Source organism: Hemitrygon akajei, chromosome 1, assembly GCF_048418815.1.
Source record: "Hemitrygon akajei chromosome 1, sHemAka1.3, whole genome shotgun sequence".
NCBI lineage: Eukaryota > Metazoa > Chordata > Chondrichthyes > Myliobatiformes > Dasyatidae > Hemitrygon > Hemitrygon akajei.
Window position 1 is genome coordinate 15006601 of NC_133124.1, and position 17798 is coordinate 15024398.

Consider the following 17798-nt stretch of genomic DNA (forward strand, 5'->3'; position numbering starts at 1 on the left):
ACCTTATTTTGTCGAATAAAGCAGCTGCTTTGTATCTACCAGTAACTCTCTCTCCAGTGATTTCACTCACGCAACATATTTTTAAAAAGTAGTGAGGTTGTGTTCATGGATTCAGTGTCCATTTAGAAATCAGATGGCAGAGGAGAAGAAGCTGTTCCTGAATTGCTGAGTGTGTGCCTTCAGGCTTCTGTACCTCCTTCCTGGCTATAACAATGAAAACACTGCATACCCTGGGTGATAGGGGTCGATAGACATTGTCTTCCTGAGGCCCTGATCCTTGAAGATGGCTTAGATATTATGAAGACTAGTTCCCATGAAGGAGCTGATTAATTTTACAACTTTATGCAACTTACTTGGATCCCATGCCATAATCTACCTTCTCTTCCCCCCCCCCCCCAACCACTGGAGTGATGCCACCAGTCAGAATGCTCTCCTTTACATCTGTCAAAGTTCTTGTGTGTTCTAAGTGACAAACCAAATCTCTTCAAACTCTTAATGAAATATAGCTGCTCTCTTGCCTTCTTTATAACTGCACTGACATGTTGGGCCCAGGTTAGGTCATATAGAGATATTGATGTCCAGGGAGGAATTTCAAATTCCTGGGTGTCAGTATCTGAGGACCTAAACTGGATCCAACATTTCCATTTTTCTTTTTCTCTTTGTTAAGATGTGCTGCATTGTGCTGCTGTCGCAAAGTTAACAACTTCCACATCATATGCCAATGATAGTAAACCTGATTCTGTCAGTCTTGTGTGTTTTTTTAATGGTATTCATTCCAATGCTACTGCAGAATTTGTTACTGTACTGAGTGATGTGTATTTTCAGACAAAATCAACTTAAGGATATCTGTGTAAAATATAACCCATTCATTACTAAGGACAGCTTCTACCCAACTTCAATCATATGTAACAAAGCAAGCAACAGATTTAATGCCAGTCTCAGGAAAATTCACTGAGAAACATCAAACTTGCAGTGTACCTTGCCTATTATCTCTTGGCCAGTTTTAAATCAACATATTTGATTGCAATGAGCTATTTTGCAAAGAAAGCCATTACACAGTTCTTAATGCAAGTCTACATCAAAATCTGGTCAATTACTGGTCCATCATCAGATATTAATTCACAAAATGAAACAAAATACTGTAAAAGTTGCAAATCTGGTAGAACAGAAAACATTGGAAATACAGAGCTCATCAGATTCTTGATACTAACGAAATGAAACAATGTATCAATGTTACTGCAACAGCTATTTAGAGTAATCTAGTTTCCAAAGCTATCTTTAGGTTCAATGCTCTGAATCTCTTTGCAGCTTTCAAATTTGAGGAGTGGAATTTCAAAAAGAAACCAGAGGCAAGGGTACTTGACAGCACAACATTACTTTGACCAAATTGCTTCCAGGGGCCTAGTGAAATACCAGTTAATAAGAATCAGAATGGGAAACTTAGGCTAGAGTCTTTGATATTCAGTTCCAATTGGCTCTCATAACAAAGTAGCCCAAATGCAATGTTTTATGAACTTCACCTCAGTTTGCATTAATAAAGGGTACTAACATAATCCTCTACATCAAGGAAGAGTCTAAAGACATTCCAGTGCTATTCAGTGGCAGTATTAATTATCAACAAGGATAAGACAAATAAATAAAGTGGATACAGGAGCAAGTCAAAAGCTGTTAATAGGTATGAATGACTTCCTAACACACATCAATAAAGACTTGCACCACTTACAAGTGTCATGACCCCAGCCCCCTCCTTTGTGAGAATCGCGAGAGAGAGAGAGCCTTATGGTTTGGAATGCGGGCTGGACGCTCAGTCAGACAAAAGCCTTAGACATAGCCATTGTCCTGGGAGACACCTTTGTGGAATAAGGAACTGGACTACGTGCAAACCCTAAGGGCAATGTGAGATGGGTGATGGGGGAAAGATCGCCTCACCCCCACCCTGATCTACAACCCTGCCAGTCCAGATAAAAGGTAGGCTGCCGAGGCGGGGCCTCAGACGCACCAGAAGACACGCTAGAAATCCTGCGACAGCGTTTTGATAGCGACAGCCGGTGGTGGGGTTCGTGTGTGTCTTTTCCTTGCCTGGGATTGGCGACCTCACCACGGAAGAATTGGCTATATTTAAGAGGAAGTTATATATGGCCCTTGTGGCTAAAGGGATCGGGGGTATGGAGAGAAAGCAGGTACAGGGTTCTGAGTTGGATGATCAGCCATGATCATACTGAATGGCGGTGCAGGCTCGAAGGGCCGAATGGCCTACTCCTGCACCCATTTTCTATGTTTCTATGTCTTCCACATTGAAGACTGACGCAAAATACTCACTTCGTTCATCAGCCATTTCCTTGCCCGTTATTTCTCCTGCCTCATTTTCTAGTGGTCCTATATCCACTCTCATTTCTCTCAATTTTAACATAATTGAAAAAACTGTCACTATCCATTTAGATATTATTTGCATATTTCATCTTTTCCCTTCTAACTTTTTTTTAGTTGCTCTCTTAGGTTTTTAAAAACTTACCAATTCTCTGATGTTTGCATTGTTGTATGCCCTTTCCTTTGCTTTTACAATAGCTTTGACTTCCCTTGTCAGCCACGGTTGTACTATTTTACCATTTGATTTCTTCTTCATTTTTGGAATACACACATCCTGTAGCTTCCACATTTTTCCCCTGAAACTCATGCTATTGCTGTTCTGACATCCCTGCCAGCAGCTCCTTCCAATTTACCTTGGCCAACTCATCTCTCATACCACTGTAATTTCTCTTACTCCACTGAATTGCTGCTACAGACTTAACTTTCTCCCAAACAAATTTCAAGTTGAACACAATCATATTGTGATCACTGGTTCCTAAGGATTCTTTTACCTTAAGCTCCCTAATCACCTCCAGTTCATTACATAATACCCAACATTACATAACACTACTAATATCACCTACCATCCTGTCTCCAACAATCCACCTCTACCTGCCCATCAATTCCACCCTTCCCCATCTAGTTCCACCTAATGCCGAACATCCTCTTATCTCCACTCCATATCATGTTTCAGGAACAGCTTCTATCATCAGAGTTCTGAATTGACAATTAACTCATCAATACTACTATTTTTTCTTTCTTCTGTACATTTTATTTATGTTATTTATTGTATTTTAAAATTATGTATTTCAATGTACTGCTGCTGCAAAAAAAACAAATTTCACAACATATGCCAGTGATACTAAACCTGATTCTTGTCTTGTCCATACTCATCAACTGCCGCCACTGGGCTATAAACGTGCAGGAGCAGTGTATGGTTAAGTGCCTTGCTCAAGGACACACACTGCCATGGCTGAGGCTCAAATTAACAACCTTCAGTTTGCCAGCCCAAAGCCGTAACCACTTGGTCACGTGCCAACACACTGGCTATCTTCCCTCTACATTCTCAGTGTTGATGCAGGGCCTTGACCTGAACTGTGACCATCCCTTTATTTCCACAGATGCTGCTGGATCCAAGTTTACCCAGTAGTTTGTTTTTCACTCCAGTTCTAACATCTGCACTCAGCCATGTCTCATCACAACCATTCGTGATCTCCTGACCAGTCTCCCATCTTCTAGACTCAAAGGACTGATTCACCTAAAACTTGTCAACTACATAGTAACAACAAACAAGTCCCATTCATCCATCATCCCCATACTTGTTGACTTTGCTAAGCTCATCACCACCATCATAAAATTTAAAAACTGATGTTCGCCTGTAGAGAACTTAAACTCCCCATGACATCAAACAAGCATGACTGTAAAAACCACTTCACAAAGGGACTAGTCTAAAATCTGTTCAGCCCACCGATGCTAATAGATACAGCACTCTGAGGGGGATAAATTCAACCATGATCAAAGAACTTCTTGCAAGTCGAGTGAAATTCTGAAGAGACATGAACAAAGGTTAATCAATCATTTCAATAGGAGAAAAGGAAAGGGAATAGAGAAGCATTCTGTTTCCAGACTAAAGGAGATAAAACATTATTCAATTTAATACCTGAATGTTGTTGAATTGATGTGGTTCATCTTCAGCACTGCCACCATCTTCTGATTCAGACAGTTCAATGAAACTATCAATTACTTTTGGCATTTTGCACTTTTTCAATTTCAAAAATTTTTCCAGTTCTTGTCTGCTGTCTAAATAATAAAATAAAAATGATGAATGCTTTTGCAGTATTTGCTGCAGTAGATTCCATCTATTAAGTTCTAATGCACAAAAAGCACATCTATTAGTTTCAAAACATTACTCATTTATTAAAGCACAATTTGTATTTCTTTAGCCTCGAATTCTAATCTCCAGAAATGTAACCATGTTATGATATTTAACCTGAATATATTCACTAACATTTGTGTGGAGTATTTGTTCAAATAACTGAGAATTTCAAAACTTGTGAGGAATTGGGAGTATGAAAGATAATTTTGAACCTCTAACCTCTGGCTAAAAGAATAATTGGGACTGAAAAGAAATTTTTGAACTGAAGTAAACTCTGTCTTCAGCAGTCAGCTGAAGACCAGTTCTCCCCGGCTTGCAGAGAGACTGAGAGTTTGATAACTTTGTACATTGTATCCTCATTTGAGTAGGGGAAGGAGGGCTCACCGATAAGGACAGGAATGAACATCTATCTGTAATTATGTCAGAGCTTAGCAAAGGGAATAACTGATAAAGACTGGACAGCACATCCATCTGTAATTAAGCCTTGATCTAGCAGACTCTCTTATCTGTAACTAAGTTTTGCACAAACAGACTTGGTGAGCGTACCAGTTCAAATAACATTTTGCAACAGTAATGTACAGTGCATATACTTGTACATACTTATAGTATGTATAAATATACAGCTGTAACCTGAGGGTAGAGACCCACTTAACAGATAGTGGCAGTACTTATGTGCCTTCCATTTGACAAATGGGTCTCAAACTCCTGCAGGAGGGTTCACAATGAACTGTGGTAGCTATAAAAAGCTGGTCTCCCAAGTTTTATTCAGATTCAACTATAACACTTGAAAATTGTAAATGCCCATTATAATTCAGAAAATGAGGAATTGGAAATGCATCATACATTTTTCTACATTAGTTCTTCCACCAGAACTCCTACAAAATAACAGCAACATAAAAGAAATGGCTGGCTCTAATCCATCGGATGGTAAATGCTTGCAATGCAAATTTCGAAATGCAGCTGAAATTTCTTGTTTACAGGTACACAAGTATCATCAAGAATGACATACACCACATGGTAGACTTCTTATGTGATGTTGTACCAGCTCTTACCAATTGAGTGTTAACTATCTTATATAAGAATTATACAATTGGTGGCTCTTTTGCTTGCCTTTCTGTACAGCACACTGAATAAATAGGCACTGCATGAGTTCAGAATGTTGCTACTTAAACTAGAAGTCAATAATTAAGTGTTAGACAAATTGTGGTGCAGCTGTGATAATGGCAGGCAGCATAAATGCAGTGACATTGGTGTGCTTGAAGATTACATAAGGACTTAGCTTTTTGCTCTGTCCATGTATGGAAATATTCTGAGAGCAAATGTTTGGGCACAGAAGACAATAAACCAACAACAGATTGACAAATTTACTTGCACAATGAAACAATGAGTTGTAAAAACATTGAAGACATTTTAAATCATCAGGACCTTTAAAGATCTTATGAGCTACATATTTGGAGCAATCAGGGATCAGAAAAGATGCTTGGCAAATAAATGGTAAGGCTAAAGATACTGGGAAAATGTGCTATTTTCAGACTGTTTTAGATTTTGACTAACTACAATCTAGAAAAAAGGGAATTTAGATAAAACTGTTTTATATACAAGGGATGTATATAAAGTACAGACTAGTGCAGAAATGGCAATGACAAGCAAAAGACTTGACCCAGCTATAATTCCAAGGTGCAGACTGGAAAGAAGCAAACAAAGACCATAAGAGATAAGAGCAGAATTAAGCCATTTAGCTCATCAAGTCTGTTCTGCCATTTCATCATTACTAATCCATTTTCCCTCTCAGCCACAATCTCCTGCCTTCTCCATATATCTCTTCATGCCCTGACCAATCAAGACTCTATGAACCTCTACCTAAATATACCCAATGACTTGGCATCCACAGCTATCTGTGGCAACAAATTCCACAGATTCATTACATTCTGGCTAAAGAAACTCCTCATCTCCATTCTAAAAGGACACCCTCCAATCTGAGGCTGTGTCCTCTCCTACCTATAGGAAACATCCTCTCCACCCACTTTATCAAGGACTTTCAACATATGATAGGTTTAAATTAGGTCACCCTCATTCTTCTGAATTCCCGTGAGTAGAGGCCCAGAGCCATCAACTACTCTCCTCACATGATAAACCTTTCAATCCCAGAATCAATTGCGTGCACCTTCTTTGAACCCTCTCCAATGTCAGCACATCCTTTCTTAGATAAGGGGCCCAAAACTGCCCACGATGGTAACCAACAAAGTGACCACGATGGAGTCGATTCTTTCATAGCCAAGTCTGTTGGTAATAAAATGAGTTTGGCCAGAAACCTATAAGTTCTGTGGGTGCCAGAAGCAGAAAGGTTGAGAGTATAAAAAATATTATGGGTGTCATCCGGCCTCAGATTACTATTGTGTATGTGTGTTTTTTTTAAATGGCTACAGAATAAGCCCCATTGAATACACAACACGTTTCCAAGTTAAAGGGCATGGAAAGCTGTCCCATAATGGCAATAGTGCTTTTCAGAAGCTGGGTATGTAATTTGGTTTCTGAGAAAACCACCAATATTAATGGAAACATTCACCAAGATGGCATATTCAAATTAGATGGTGCTGCAGTGGATAAGTGTGACAAGTCTTAGGCAAAGGTGCGATCTCTACATGGCTTCTGCTGTTTGGAGAGAATGAAAGAACTTTTCAGGGTACACTAGAAACCTTGAGGGAGAGTTGGAAGTCTGAAATAGAGATGGTTTAAAAGTTTCAAAACCTCAATACAACATAGTCAAAATGCAACAAGAGGCTGAAAATGTCAGTCAAGCTGCAAGCACTGAAAATAACAGATCAAAAACAATAATAACTTCTTAACTTCAGAAGAGACAGCAAACACAATTCACAGGAAGTAAAAACTTAAATAAGAACATGTGCATGAAGGTGCAATTCTTAAAGGTGGATTTTATTTGGAAATTAAAGATACTCTTACAACTGATACACAAAAACTTCTACAGATGTCCCATGGAGACCACCCTGTCTGGCTGCATCACTGTCTGGTATGGGAGGGGGAAAGAGTACTGCACAAGATCGAAATAAGTTGCAAAAATGTGCAAAATTAGTCAGCTCTATCATGGACACCAGTCTCCACAGTATCCAAAACATCTTCACGGAGTGAAAGGTAGCCTCCATTATGAAGGATCCCCACCACCCAGGATATGCCCTCTTTACACTGTCAATCAGGAAGGAGGTACAGCAGCATGAAGGCTCACAGTCAGCAATTCAGGAACAGCTTCCTCCCCTCTGCAATCCGATTTCTACACTACCAAGCTACTTTTTTAATTTCTGCTATTGTGCACTACTTATTTGAACTTAACTAGTTAATAGACATATATAACCTCAATGCAACTCATTTTTTCCTCTATATTTATCATGTATTTAATTGTACTGCTGCCATAAAGTTAACAAATTTCACAACATATGCCTGTGATATTAAACCTGATTTTGACATTTATAGCAAATGGACATTATTGGTTTGTTGGAGTTCTATGAATTAGACACATTCAGTTATCAACTTGTATGAGAGATGAAAGATTAGTCACACATGAAGCCAGTTAGAAAAGTGATCCCATAAGGTATAGGAGCAGAATTAGACCATTTGGCCCACCAAGTCTGCTCAGATCCCCATTGTCAAATTTAAATGTTAAACTTTCATTTATAGTTTAAAGCTGTAGTTACTAAGACTGGAAAAGTAGGTTAAGTTAAATGCCTTTGTTTCTTAATATCACATTATGCTTACATAATGTAATACATGTACAAAGGGTCTCGAACAGAAACGTGGGTTTCATTTCCATGGATATTGCCTGACCAGATAAGTTCCTCCAACATTTTCTATGTATTACTTAATATTCGCAGATTGATTTTGCCTGTATACGTATGTTACCCAAAAGGTAAAGCAGTGCATTATATGGTGGTTTAGGAACCGTGCACTATATACAACTTTTAATATACACTTGTACCATGGTTGAATGTTAACCACCTTCAATAAAAGGTAAGTGATTCTTAACTGGGTCCTCGTTTCTTGTCTTATGAAACAGAAGAGTCAGATGAAGGGATCCCTCCGTATCGAAAACCGAGAGTAAATAATAGAAATAGTACCGTGTCAATATTCTCGCCAGACCAGAGTGAAACCGAATGGGCGTGGGAGGAGAGTGCAAAGGTATTGAATGAAGAGGCGCCCAGAATAAAAACAATGAACAGCTGTTACCCGGTACGATAGGGACGGAGATGGTGCCACGTGTTTCAGCAATATGGTCACCGGGGAAAGAGGGTAGTGGATTGAATCCAAACGACCGGAGGCCTTCCACTACCAATACAGCACTAAGCATCCCGGGTACTCGGTGCTGCGACTTCCAAGGCCCGCGTTGTTACCTACCTCCCAGAGCCAGGATCTGGGCCTTGCGGCATTGACCCCCTTTAGCCACGGCGCCGATCTCCGGCTCTCCCGCCCCGGTGCCCGGACACGTCGCCGGCAGCGTCAGCCGGTAAACTTGCTTCTTGTTGAAGTCGCTCTTGGAGGTCGGCTGGAAATTTCTGATCTGGGACACGGGCACGATGTGGTGCACTTGGCTCTGCAGGAAGCGCACGCAGGCCAACATGTCGGCGGCGGCGGCCTCGCGCTCTGGTTCGACAGACGCCGCGAGACCAGGGCACGAGCCGCCCGCCCGCAACCCGGAGCCTGGAGTCGCGAACAACCCACCGACCTCAGCACCCGCCGCCTGCGGCTGACGTCAGAAACGCTCCGCCCATGCCTTACGTCAGGCTGATGATGGACAGCCAGCAGGTTGCTGCAAAGACTAGGTATTAATTTATCATTGTCACATGCACTGAGGTAGAATGAATAAGTTGTTTTGCACGTAGGTCAATTCATTACACAGTGCATTGAGGTAGTACAAGGTAAAATAATACCAGAACGCAGAACAATGTGTTATACAGAGAAAGTGCAGTGCAGTGCACAAACACAAGAAATTCTGCAGATGCTGGAAAACCAAAATAGCACACGGTAAATGCGGGAGTAGTAACTCAGCAGGTCAAGCAGTTGATCTGACCTGCTGAGTGCAGGTAGACAAGATGGTTCTGTTACGTACCCCGTAACTGGGTTAACAAACCAGCAGAAATGGAATGATACGTTAGAGTCTGGTGGTACTGTAACTAAAGGTGTTTATTAGTAAACTAAGCAATACAGTATCAAAAATACATATAAAACAGGTTAGCAATGATAAATACAGAAGCGTAGGAATAAGAATCAAAACCAAGCTCTATCAAAGTGTAGGGGTAAATGAATTGTCATAAGAGAATATAGAGTTCAATTCAGTTCGTGCTGAGGTAGTTGTTGTCGTGTTGCAATGATGGAGAGAGAGAGAGAGAGAGTGCAAGAGCGAGAGATGAGCAGCTGCAGCAGGCAAACCTTCTGTCTTCTTGTTCCGTTGTACCGTTGGGGTCATCGATTATGACCCTTCCGTTCCAGGCTAGACCGTTCTTCAGTGATGGACTTGTCACCCAGGCAAGGGCGGACACACACACAAGTCCCCACCGGTCTGCCTTCATCCACTGTGCTCCAGACCGATTCTGCTGAACCGATCCTCCAGGCCCCCACCTTCCTGTGGGTGCACAACACTCTTTCAGTGTCCACTGGTGTGTCTGTCTGTGTCTCCCCAGACCCGTCTTTTATCCCCACTGACGGGGTATCAGCCATCCATCAACTCAATATGTCCATGTCCATCAAACTAGTCCACTCCCTGCTGTCTCCTCAGGAATGTTAACGAGCAAAGAAGTGTCCTTGCTGCAAAAGGTAAATAATCAGTGAAGAAGCCATAATACATAAATCATCTGTCTCTCACTCTCTCTCTCCTATCTGTAGCAGATGCCTCTACCTCTGTTCTTCATCTCTCTCTCTCATTAGCAGCATAGTTCCGGGGGGGGGGCGGAGTCAGCTCTGGACCCCCATTTCCATCTGGTTTGTTCAGCACACATAACAGTTCAAGAACATAACCAGGTGGATTACAAAATCTTAAATATAAGGAAGTCTGCAGATGCTGGAAATCCAAAGCAACACATACAGAATACTGGAGGAACTCAGCATATCTGACAGCCTCTATGGAAATGAATAAACAGTCAACGTTTCGGGACAAGACCCTTCTTCAGAACACAGGAATCAGAGTTCTTAAGTCTTATCGGATGAGGAAACCATTATAAGAGCAGAGTAGAAGCTGTTCTTGGGCCTGGTGTTTAAGAACTTTCAGGTTTTTTGTATCTTTTGCCCGATAGGAGAGGGGATAGGAGAGAATGTCCAGGGTAGGTGGGATCTTTGATTACGCTGGCTGCTTTACCGGGGCAGCGAAACGTACAGACAACAGATTCCCATGATGTGCTGAGCTATCTCCAGAACTCTGCAGTTTCTTGCGGTCACGGGTAGAACAGTTAACATATCAAGCCGTCGTGCATCCCAACGGTACGCTTCTTATGCTGCATCAGAAAAAAAATTAATAAGGTTTGACGGGGACATGCTAAATTTATTTGTTTTCCCGAAGAAGTAGAGACTGAAAGAAGTAGTTCTTAGCCGTGGCATCTACATGGCTGGATCAGGACAGGCTTCTTGGTGACGTTCAACTTCCTCGGAACTTGAGGCTCTCAACCTCAGCACCATTGACATTGACAGGTGCATGTGCACCAACCACCCCCTTCCTGAAGTGAATGGCCAGTTCTTTGGCTGACATTGGGAGGAACGTTGTTGTCAGGACTCACTGTCTGATCTCCTTCCTGTACCCTGACTCCTTACTGTTTGGGATACCGGCAGATGAGTGAACGAAGTTGCAGCAGAATCTGGCCACCCTTTATGTGTACGGGGAGCAGAGCAGAGGGCTCCGGACGCTGTCTGAAGAACCAGTGCTGAGAATAATGGTGGCAGAGATTTTGGTTGTCTATCCTTACTGATTTCTGTTAGCTGGGAAGTCGAGGACTGTAATTATATGATGATGATAACAATCAATTTAATCGGGTATGACTTGATCATTTATTTCTTTTATTATTGAGAAACCGCACGGAGTAGGCCCTTCCGGCCGCTTTGCTCAACAACCCTCGGTTTACCCCCGGCCGAATCAAGGGATAATTTACAATAACCAATTAACCTACCAATACCGTATGTCTGTGGGAGGAAACTGGAGCACCCAGAGGTGCTGGAAAATGTTTGAGAACGCACAAACTCCTCACAGGAGGAGAGGCCGGAAATGAACCTGGGTCACTGGTACTGTTAAGCGTGGTGCTAACCAATAATGTACCCTGCCGCCCAATCATGCTGCTTCTTCAGCAGATAAGGCACATAAGAAGTCATAGTCATTCACTTTTACCAAAGGAGACCCCTACTGTGACGACTGCTCATACCACTGGACCCTGACATCTGCTGTCAAGAGAGTGGAACTAACCCAGTGCAACAGCTTTTCCTCTTTAAAAATCTCTCCTCCACAGGTTTCCTGTGAACATCGGATACAATTGGACATCCAATCCATCTACAGTATGCAACTAATAATATTTAATGCATTATAAAGCTATTTATATTTTGAAAGTAGTAATCAAATCATGCATAAATTAGCACATAAATGTACAGCAAGATGTGAAACAAGTACAGAGGTGAGGCAGGAGAAAACCCAATTATTTTAATACACTTGGGGAGTGACAGAGATAATTCAGAAATTTTTGAATGTATTGAACAAAACATTATTGGTCTGTGTATTACCAGTCCAACAAGAAAGCAGTATTGCATTTAATTCCGGAAATGAAGTGAGATAGCTGAGGTGTGATTCACTAAAATTGCATTTGGAAACATGAATCGTAATATTATTCAATGGTTCAATGTAATATCAGAGAATATATGCAGTATACAACCTGAAATTCTTACTCTTCACAGACATCTATGAAACAGAATGATAGAAATGTCAGACTCCCTGTTTAAAATCATCAAAATTAAAAATTCTTATATGGCAGAAGTATAATGAGAGATTTATTTATTTTTTTTATTTTATTGAGGAACAGTGTGGAAAGATCCTTTTTGCTGCGCCATTCAGCAACACCCAATTTAATCCTAGCCTAACTATGGGACAACTTATAATTGTCCAATTAAACTATCAAAACTAGTACAGTATGCCTTTGGATTCTGGGGGAAAACTGGAGCAGCCAAAGGAAACCCATGCAGTCATGGGGAAACGTACAAACCCCTTACAGGCGGCAGCAAGAAAGATTTGAGGAAGAACATGACTCGAGTAGATTGTTATCAAAAGTTGTTAGGCAAAAGCAAAAATTATACAATAAAGGATCTTAAAAAAAGGAAATATTTCGAATGTAGACTTATTACCACAAAGTGTAAATGAGAGCTTCGTGGTTAACTAAATATAACTACTAAAATGAGAAAAAGGAAGGTTATCACAAAAATTTGATTGGTGAGGTGGAAGACAGATAGAGAACAAAATGGAATATGAAAGTTAAATAAGTATGATGAGCTGCAATTGAGAAAATGGGATTCAAAGTTTTTTAAAAATGTAAACAATAAACACAAGTCAAAACATGAATAGTAGAGAGCATTGAACAGCATGTCAGAGGAATTTCCAAGAACACTGTTGTGCTCATCAGTGACAGGACCCTGTATGCAGTTACCAAAGACTAGATTGAAGCATTCATAACCAGTTCAGCCAAAATTGCCAACGAGGTGATCCGTCTCTTAGATAATAATGCTGCTGCTGCTGAGGCCTCCGTTGGTCAGAGTTGACCGTGGATATTGCATCCTAGCTGTCTACATATGCAAGCCTGGGGCAGTATTATATGGGGAGCAAGCTGTTGCCCATGTAGCAAGCTCCCCTTCTCTATGCATCTGAACAGCAGGGACCAGTGCAGTTTGGTATCAGAAGCATCGTAGGAGCTGCCAGTCAGCATTGAACTCAACGTAGGACTGCCGTACGGGCTCCAACTCTGGAATTTTCCCTTCAGGTTTATTCCCAAAGCCTTCCCCATGAGTGGGCATAGTCACAAGGCAGTGGAGGTTTGAGACTGGAGTTTGCTTTCTACTAGATGAGCTGCCAACTGCTGCTGATGAGCTCCATCTGCCCAAAGTGTCTGGTTTTAAGGCGCCAGTAACTTGCCTTTGCCCGTTCTCCTGTCAATAGAAACAGTTCCACTGGGCTTAGCAGCAAAGCCACACGTGAAGGGCAGGAGCTGGATTTGGTTGACAGACACTATTTGAGACCTTTCAAATAGCCTTGATTATTAAAGTATTATTAACAAACTTGGTAATAATGAAAATATCTTTGGTTCCTTAAGTTTGTCATCGCCCGGGGTGTTAGTGGGAATAAGCTCTCAATACCTATTAAATGCTCCCAATGGCAATTATTCAAATAGCCTCTACCACTTCCACTTGTTCCATATATGACACACTCTCACTACACTCTGCAGAAAGAGGTTGTTGCCCCTTGGGTCCCTTTTAAATGTCTCACCTTTTTGCACTCCAGCTCTTGATTCCTTTTCCCTGAGTAAAAGAATGTGTGAAATTCACCCTATCTATGCTCCTTCATGATGTTGCACACCTCTGAAATTCAGCTCTCAGGCTCCAACATTTCAAGCAACAAAGTCCTGGCCTGCCCAGCCTCTCCCACTACCTCGTGCCCTTGAAGCCTGGCAACATTCTTCTAAGTCTTCCTTTTACTCCTTACAGTTTAGTGAAGTCTTTCTTGTCATGGGGTAACCAAAATGGTACACAATACTCAACGTGTGGCCCAAGTTCAACGTTCAAAGTAAATTTATTATCGAAGTACATGCATGTCACAATATACAACCCTGAGATTCATTTTCTTCCAGGCATTCACAGTAAGTACAAAAAACACAATGGAATCAATGAATAACAACACACAACAAAACAGACAACCAATGTGCAAAAGTCAACAAGCTGTGCAAATACAAAAAAAAAACCCAAAACAAAACGATATTAAGGCTCTACATGGGGAAATCTGCAGATGCTGGAAATTCAAGCAACACACACAAAATGCTGGTGGAACGCAGCAGGCCAGGCAGCATCTATAGGGAGAAGTACAGTCGATGTTTCGGGCTAAGACCCTTTGTTAGGACCCTTGGACTGTACTTCTTCCTATAGATGCTGCCTGGCCTGCTGTGTTCCACAAGCATTTTGTGTGCGTTGCTTCATACTAAGGCTCTCTATTGGTTGGGGTCAACCATGGATGTTGCATGACGTCCCAGCAGTCATACACAAACCAGGGCGGTATGATAAGGAGAGCTCAATGTTGTCTATGCAGCAGGTTCCCCTTCTCCACGCAGCTGATGAATCCAAAGGAACAACAGAGACCGATACAATTTGGCACCAGTGGCATTGCAGGTGTTACCAGTCAGCGCTGAATTCAATGCAAGACTGCCTAAGGGACTCCACCTCTAGATATTTCCTCTGGTGTTACTACTGAAGCTTTCCCCAAGAGTGTGTAAAGCCACAAGGCAACAGATGTTTAAGATCAAAACTTTCCTTCTCCTGAATGAGCTGCCAATCACGGCTGACAAGCCCCATCTGCCTGAAGTAACTGTTTTTCTTAAGGTGCCAGTAGCCTGCCTTTGCCTTTTCTCCTGTCAGTAAAAATAGTTCTGCCAAGCTTAGTAGTTAAGCCACATATGAAGGCTAGGAGCTAGACTTGGTTTTCAGCTAACTAGATCACTCATGGGGTCTCAGATGTCAATCAGGTTGGGATGATGCAATCCCTCAACCAGACCACTCTGGTTGACCCCTGAGGGGTTTCAATGAATAGTACAGTACTCAATACACAATTCCTTCTCCAAGAGACAATAGCAGTAATCAGTGGTTCCGTTCTGCTTTTGTTCGGAGACATTCCACCTTGTTGTGTATTCTGCGTTGTCTATAACAACTGCCTTTGCTGTGATCCTGCATCTCTCTCTCTCATTACTGACATGATGTGTATCTCTCTCATTTCCTGGGTATCAGACCCGAAATAATAGCGATTTTGTGATTCTCAAAAAGGAGGGCGCGACTTTGCACCCTTTGGCCCATCAGAGTTGCTCCACATCTGTAACATAGTGCTGTTGTTTTTTGCGAATGAGGGGGACAGGGATTGTTACTGTTGCTGTTCTTTTCTGTGGGTGAGGCAGTCAGGAATTGTTATTTTCACTGTTTTTTTGCCGTGGGGTGGGATTTTGGAGTCTGTGCGTTTTGTCTCTTTTTCTTTTTCGTGCCTTGGGGAGGGAGTTGATATCTTTTCTTTCATCAGCACCCATAGTCTTTCTGTATTTAATGGCTATCTGGTGAAGGCAAATATCAGATTTGTAAACATACATGCTTTGACAGTAAAATGAATCTTTTAACCTTTGAACCCTGAGATCCATTTTCTTGCAGGCATACTCATTAAGTCCATAGAACAATAATTTATCTTTCCTTCTTTTGCTCATTCTCCTTCTGTTACTCTGGTTCCCGCTCACACTTTCAGAATAAGATTTATTATAAGTGACATATTTCATTATAATGAAATTTGTTGTTTTCTGAAAGTAGTACGGTGCGAAGACATAAATATCTATAACTTACAAAAACAAATGGTGTAATAAAATTAGGTTGTGTTCATGGACTGTTCAGAAGTCTGATGGCAGTGGAAAGAAGTTGTTCCTAAACGTGGGTCTTCAAGCTCTTCTGACTGGTAGAAATGAGAAGAGAGCACGTCCTAGATATTAAGGGTCCTCAATGATGGAAACTGCTGGTTAAGTGGTGCCTCACGAAGACATCACCCATAATTAAAAACCCTCATAATCTGGAAAATCTGGTGTCCTGACGAAGGGTCTCGGCCCAAAACTTCGACAGTGCTTCTTCCGATAGATGCTGCCTGGCCTGCTGCGTTCCACCAGCATTTTGTGTGTGTGTTGCTTGAATTTCCAGCATCTTCAGATTTCCTTGTGTAATCTGGAAAACGCCATTTTTCTCATCATCAGGTCTCCTTCCCCTCACTTTGCTCTCCTATGACTTAAATCCTCCCCTCACCCTCACTTGTCTGTTCCCTCTCATCTCACTCATGACCTGTCTATTCACCTTCCCCTCACTTTCACCCCATCTGTTCTCCTAACCTCACTCTTGCCCCGTCTGACATCACTCTCTCCCCCCCTCCCTCAGTCTCTCCTTGTGTATTCCCCTGACCTCACTCTTGCCTCATCTGACCTCACTCTCCCCATCCCCACCCTTCCTCTCTCCCCTTAACTGCTCTGACCTCATTCTTGCCATCTGACATCCTTCTCTCCCCTTCCCCACCCTCAGTCTTTCCCCATCCCCCCTGATGTCACTCTTGCCCTGTCTGACATCTCTTACCTCTCCACTCTCCCTCCTCTATCCCATGGCCTCACTCTTGCCCCGCCTGCTGTCACTCTCTCTCTCTCTCTCTCTCTCCCTCCCCCCCCCCCCTCTCTCTCTCTCTCTCTCTCTCCCACCCCATCTATCCCCCCGACGTCACTCTTGTCCTGTCTGATATCTCTCCCCTCCCAACTCTCCCTCCTCTATTCCCCCTGACTGCACTCTTGCCCCATCTGATGTCTCTCCCTTCTCTATCCCCCCTGACCTCACTGTTGCCCCGGCTGACGTCACTCCCCACCCTCACAGTTGCCCCGCCTGATGTCACTGCCCACCCTCACTCTCCCCTCCTCCAGCCGTCGCACAGTAAACATCCGGTGCGTTTGAACCTCTTTGGGCGGGAAGTAGCAGCGGCTGCCGCCATCTTGTCGAGCGCAGGCTGCGGGTACCGCGGTGTTGTGCGGAGCGGCGTCTGCACCGACGGGCGAGGGGAAGTAACGCAAAGCAAGCAATCTGGCTGCGGTCGTGCAGTGCACCTTTCATCGTAAGTGACGGCTGCAAGCGTTCGTGTTTTGTGGTCCGCAGCAACCGGACGTTAAGGGTTTTATTTGTGGTGGAGGAGGGACGCGGACGTCAGCGCCTACGCGGAGGAGTTAGGGCCCGGATTCGGGCCTCGGCCTGTCTCCCGAGTCCGGGGCTTCTGCGCTGTCGTTTAAGGGCGGGAGGAAAGCTGAGCAAACCGGCAGATAGAGTACCCTTTCCTCTTGAAATAGCCTTAGCGATGCGGGTAAAATGGCGTCAGTGGATGAGGCCTCGACCTCGAATTGCCGCGTTATTCTCTATTTCTCGTACTGAGAAGCAGCTGGGCCAGGAGGAGAGTAACTGTTATTTTATTGCGGGCTATGTTGTTTTTGTATTGGAAAACTGGTTTAGATAGCGGTCTGTGCCAGCGTTAAATCGGTAATTGTTGGAGACCTCTTGTGTTTTCGCCGCACACGGCTTCCTAAAATGTCTTTTAAGTTATTTCTCGCGTAATTGCGACGCTGACTTCGATTATGCGGCTCTGCACGAATTTTACACAGTTTAAAGATTTTCTCTTCAGCCCGCGCTTTATTCAGGCCGGTTTAGATTTGTGCCCATTGCAATTAAGCTATAGTCAATTACAGTACAGTCTTTTCGGCGCCAGAATGGCAAACCCGCAAGGTTACAATTCTGTTAATAT

General features: G+C 42.7%; 2 protein-coding genes across 2 annotated transcripts in view; one reads left to right on the forward strand and one right to left on the reverse strand.

Annotated features, from left to right (window-relative positions):
- The window catches only part of bend5 (BEN domain containing 5), a 50734-nt gene extending 41765 nt beyond the window's left edge, over window positions 1–8969 (reverse strand). The window contains exons 1-2 of the mRNA XM_073038270.1: window positions 8627–8969; window positions 4007–4146 (exon numbers count right to left, since the gene is read on the reverse strand). Coding sequence (XP_072894371.1) covers window positions 4007–4146; window positions 8627–8849 — 363 coding nt within the window. The 5' untranslated portion in view covers window positions 8850–8969. The remainder of the gene's footprint in view (window positions 1–4006; window positions 4147–8626) is intronic.
- A 7994-nt stretch (window positions 8970–16963) lies between these two features.
- rad21b (RAD21 cohesin complex component b) overlaps window positions 16964–17798 on the forward strand; it is a 47984-nt gene continuing 47149 nt past the window's right edge. The window contains exon 1 of the mRNA XM_073038350.1: window positions 16964–17120. The gene's annotated coding sequence lies outside the window, so the exon portion shown is untranslated. The remainder of the gene's footprint in view (window positions 17121–17798) is intronic.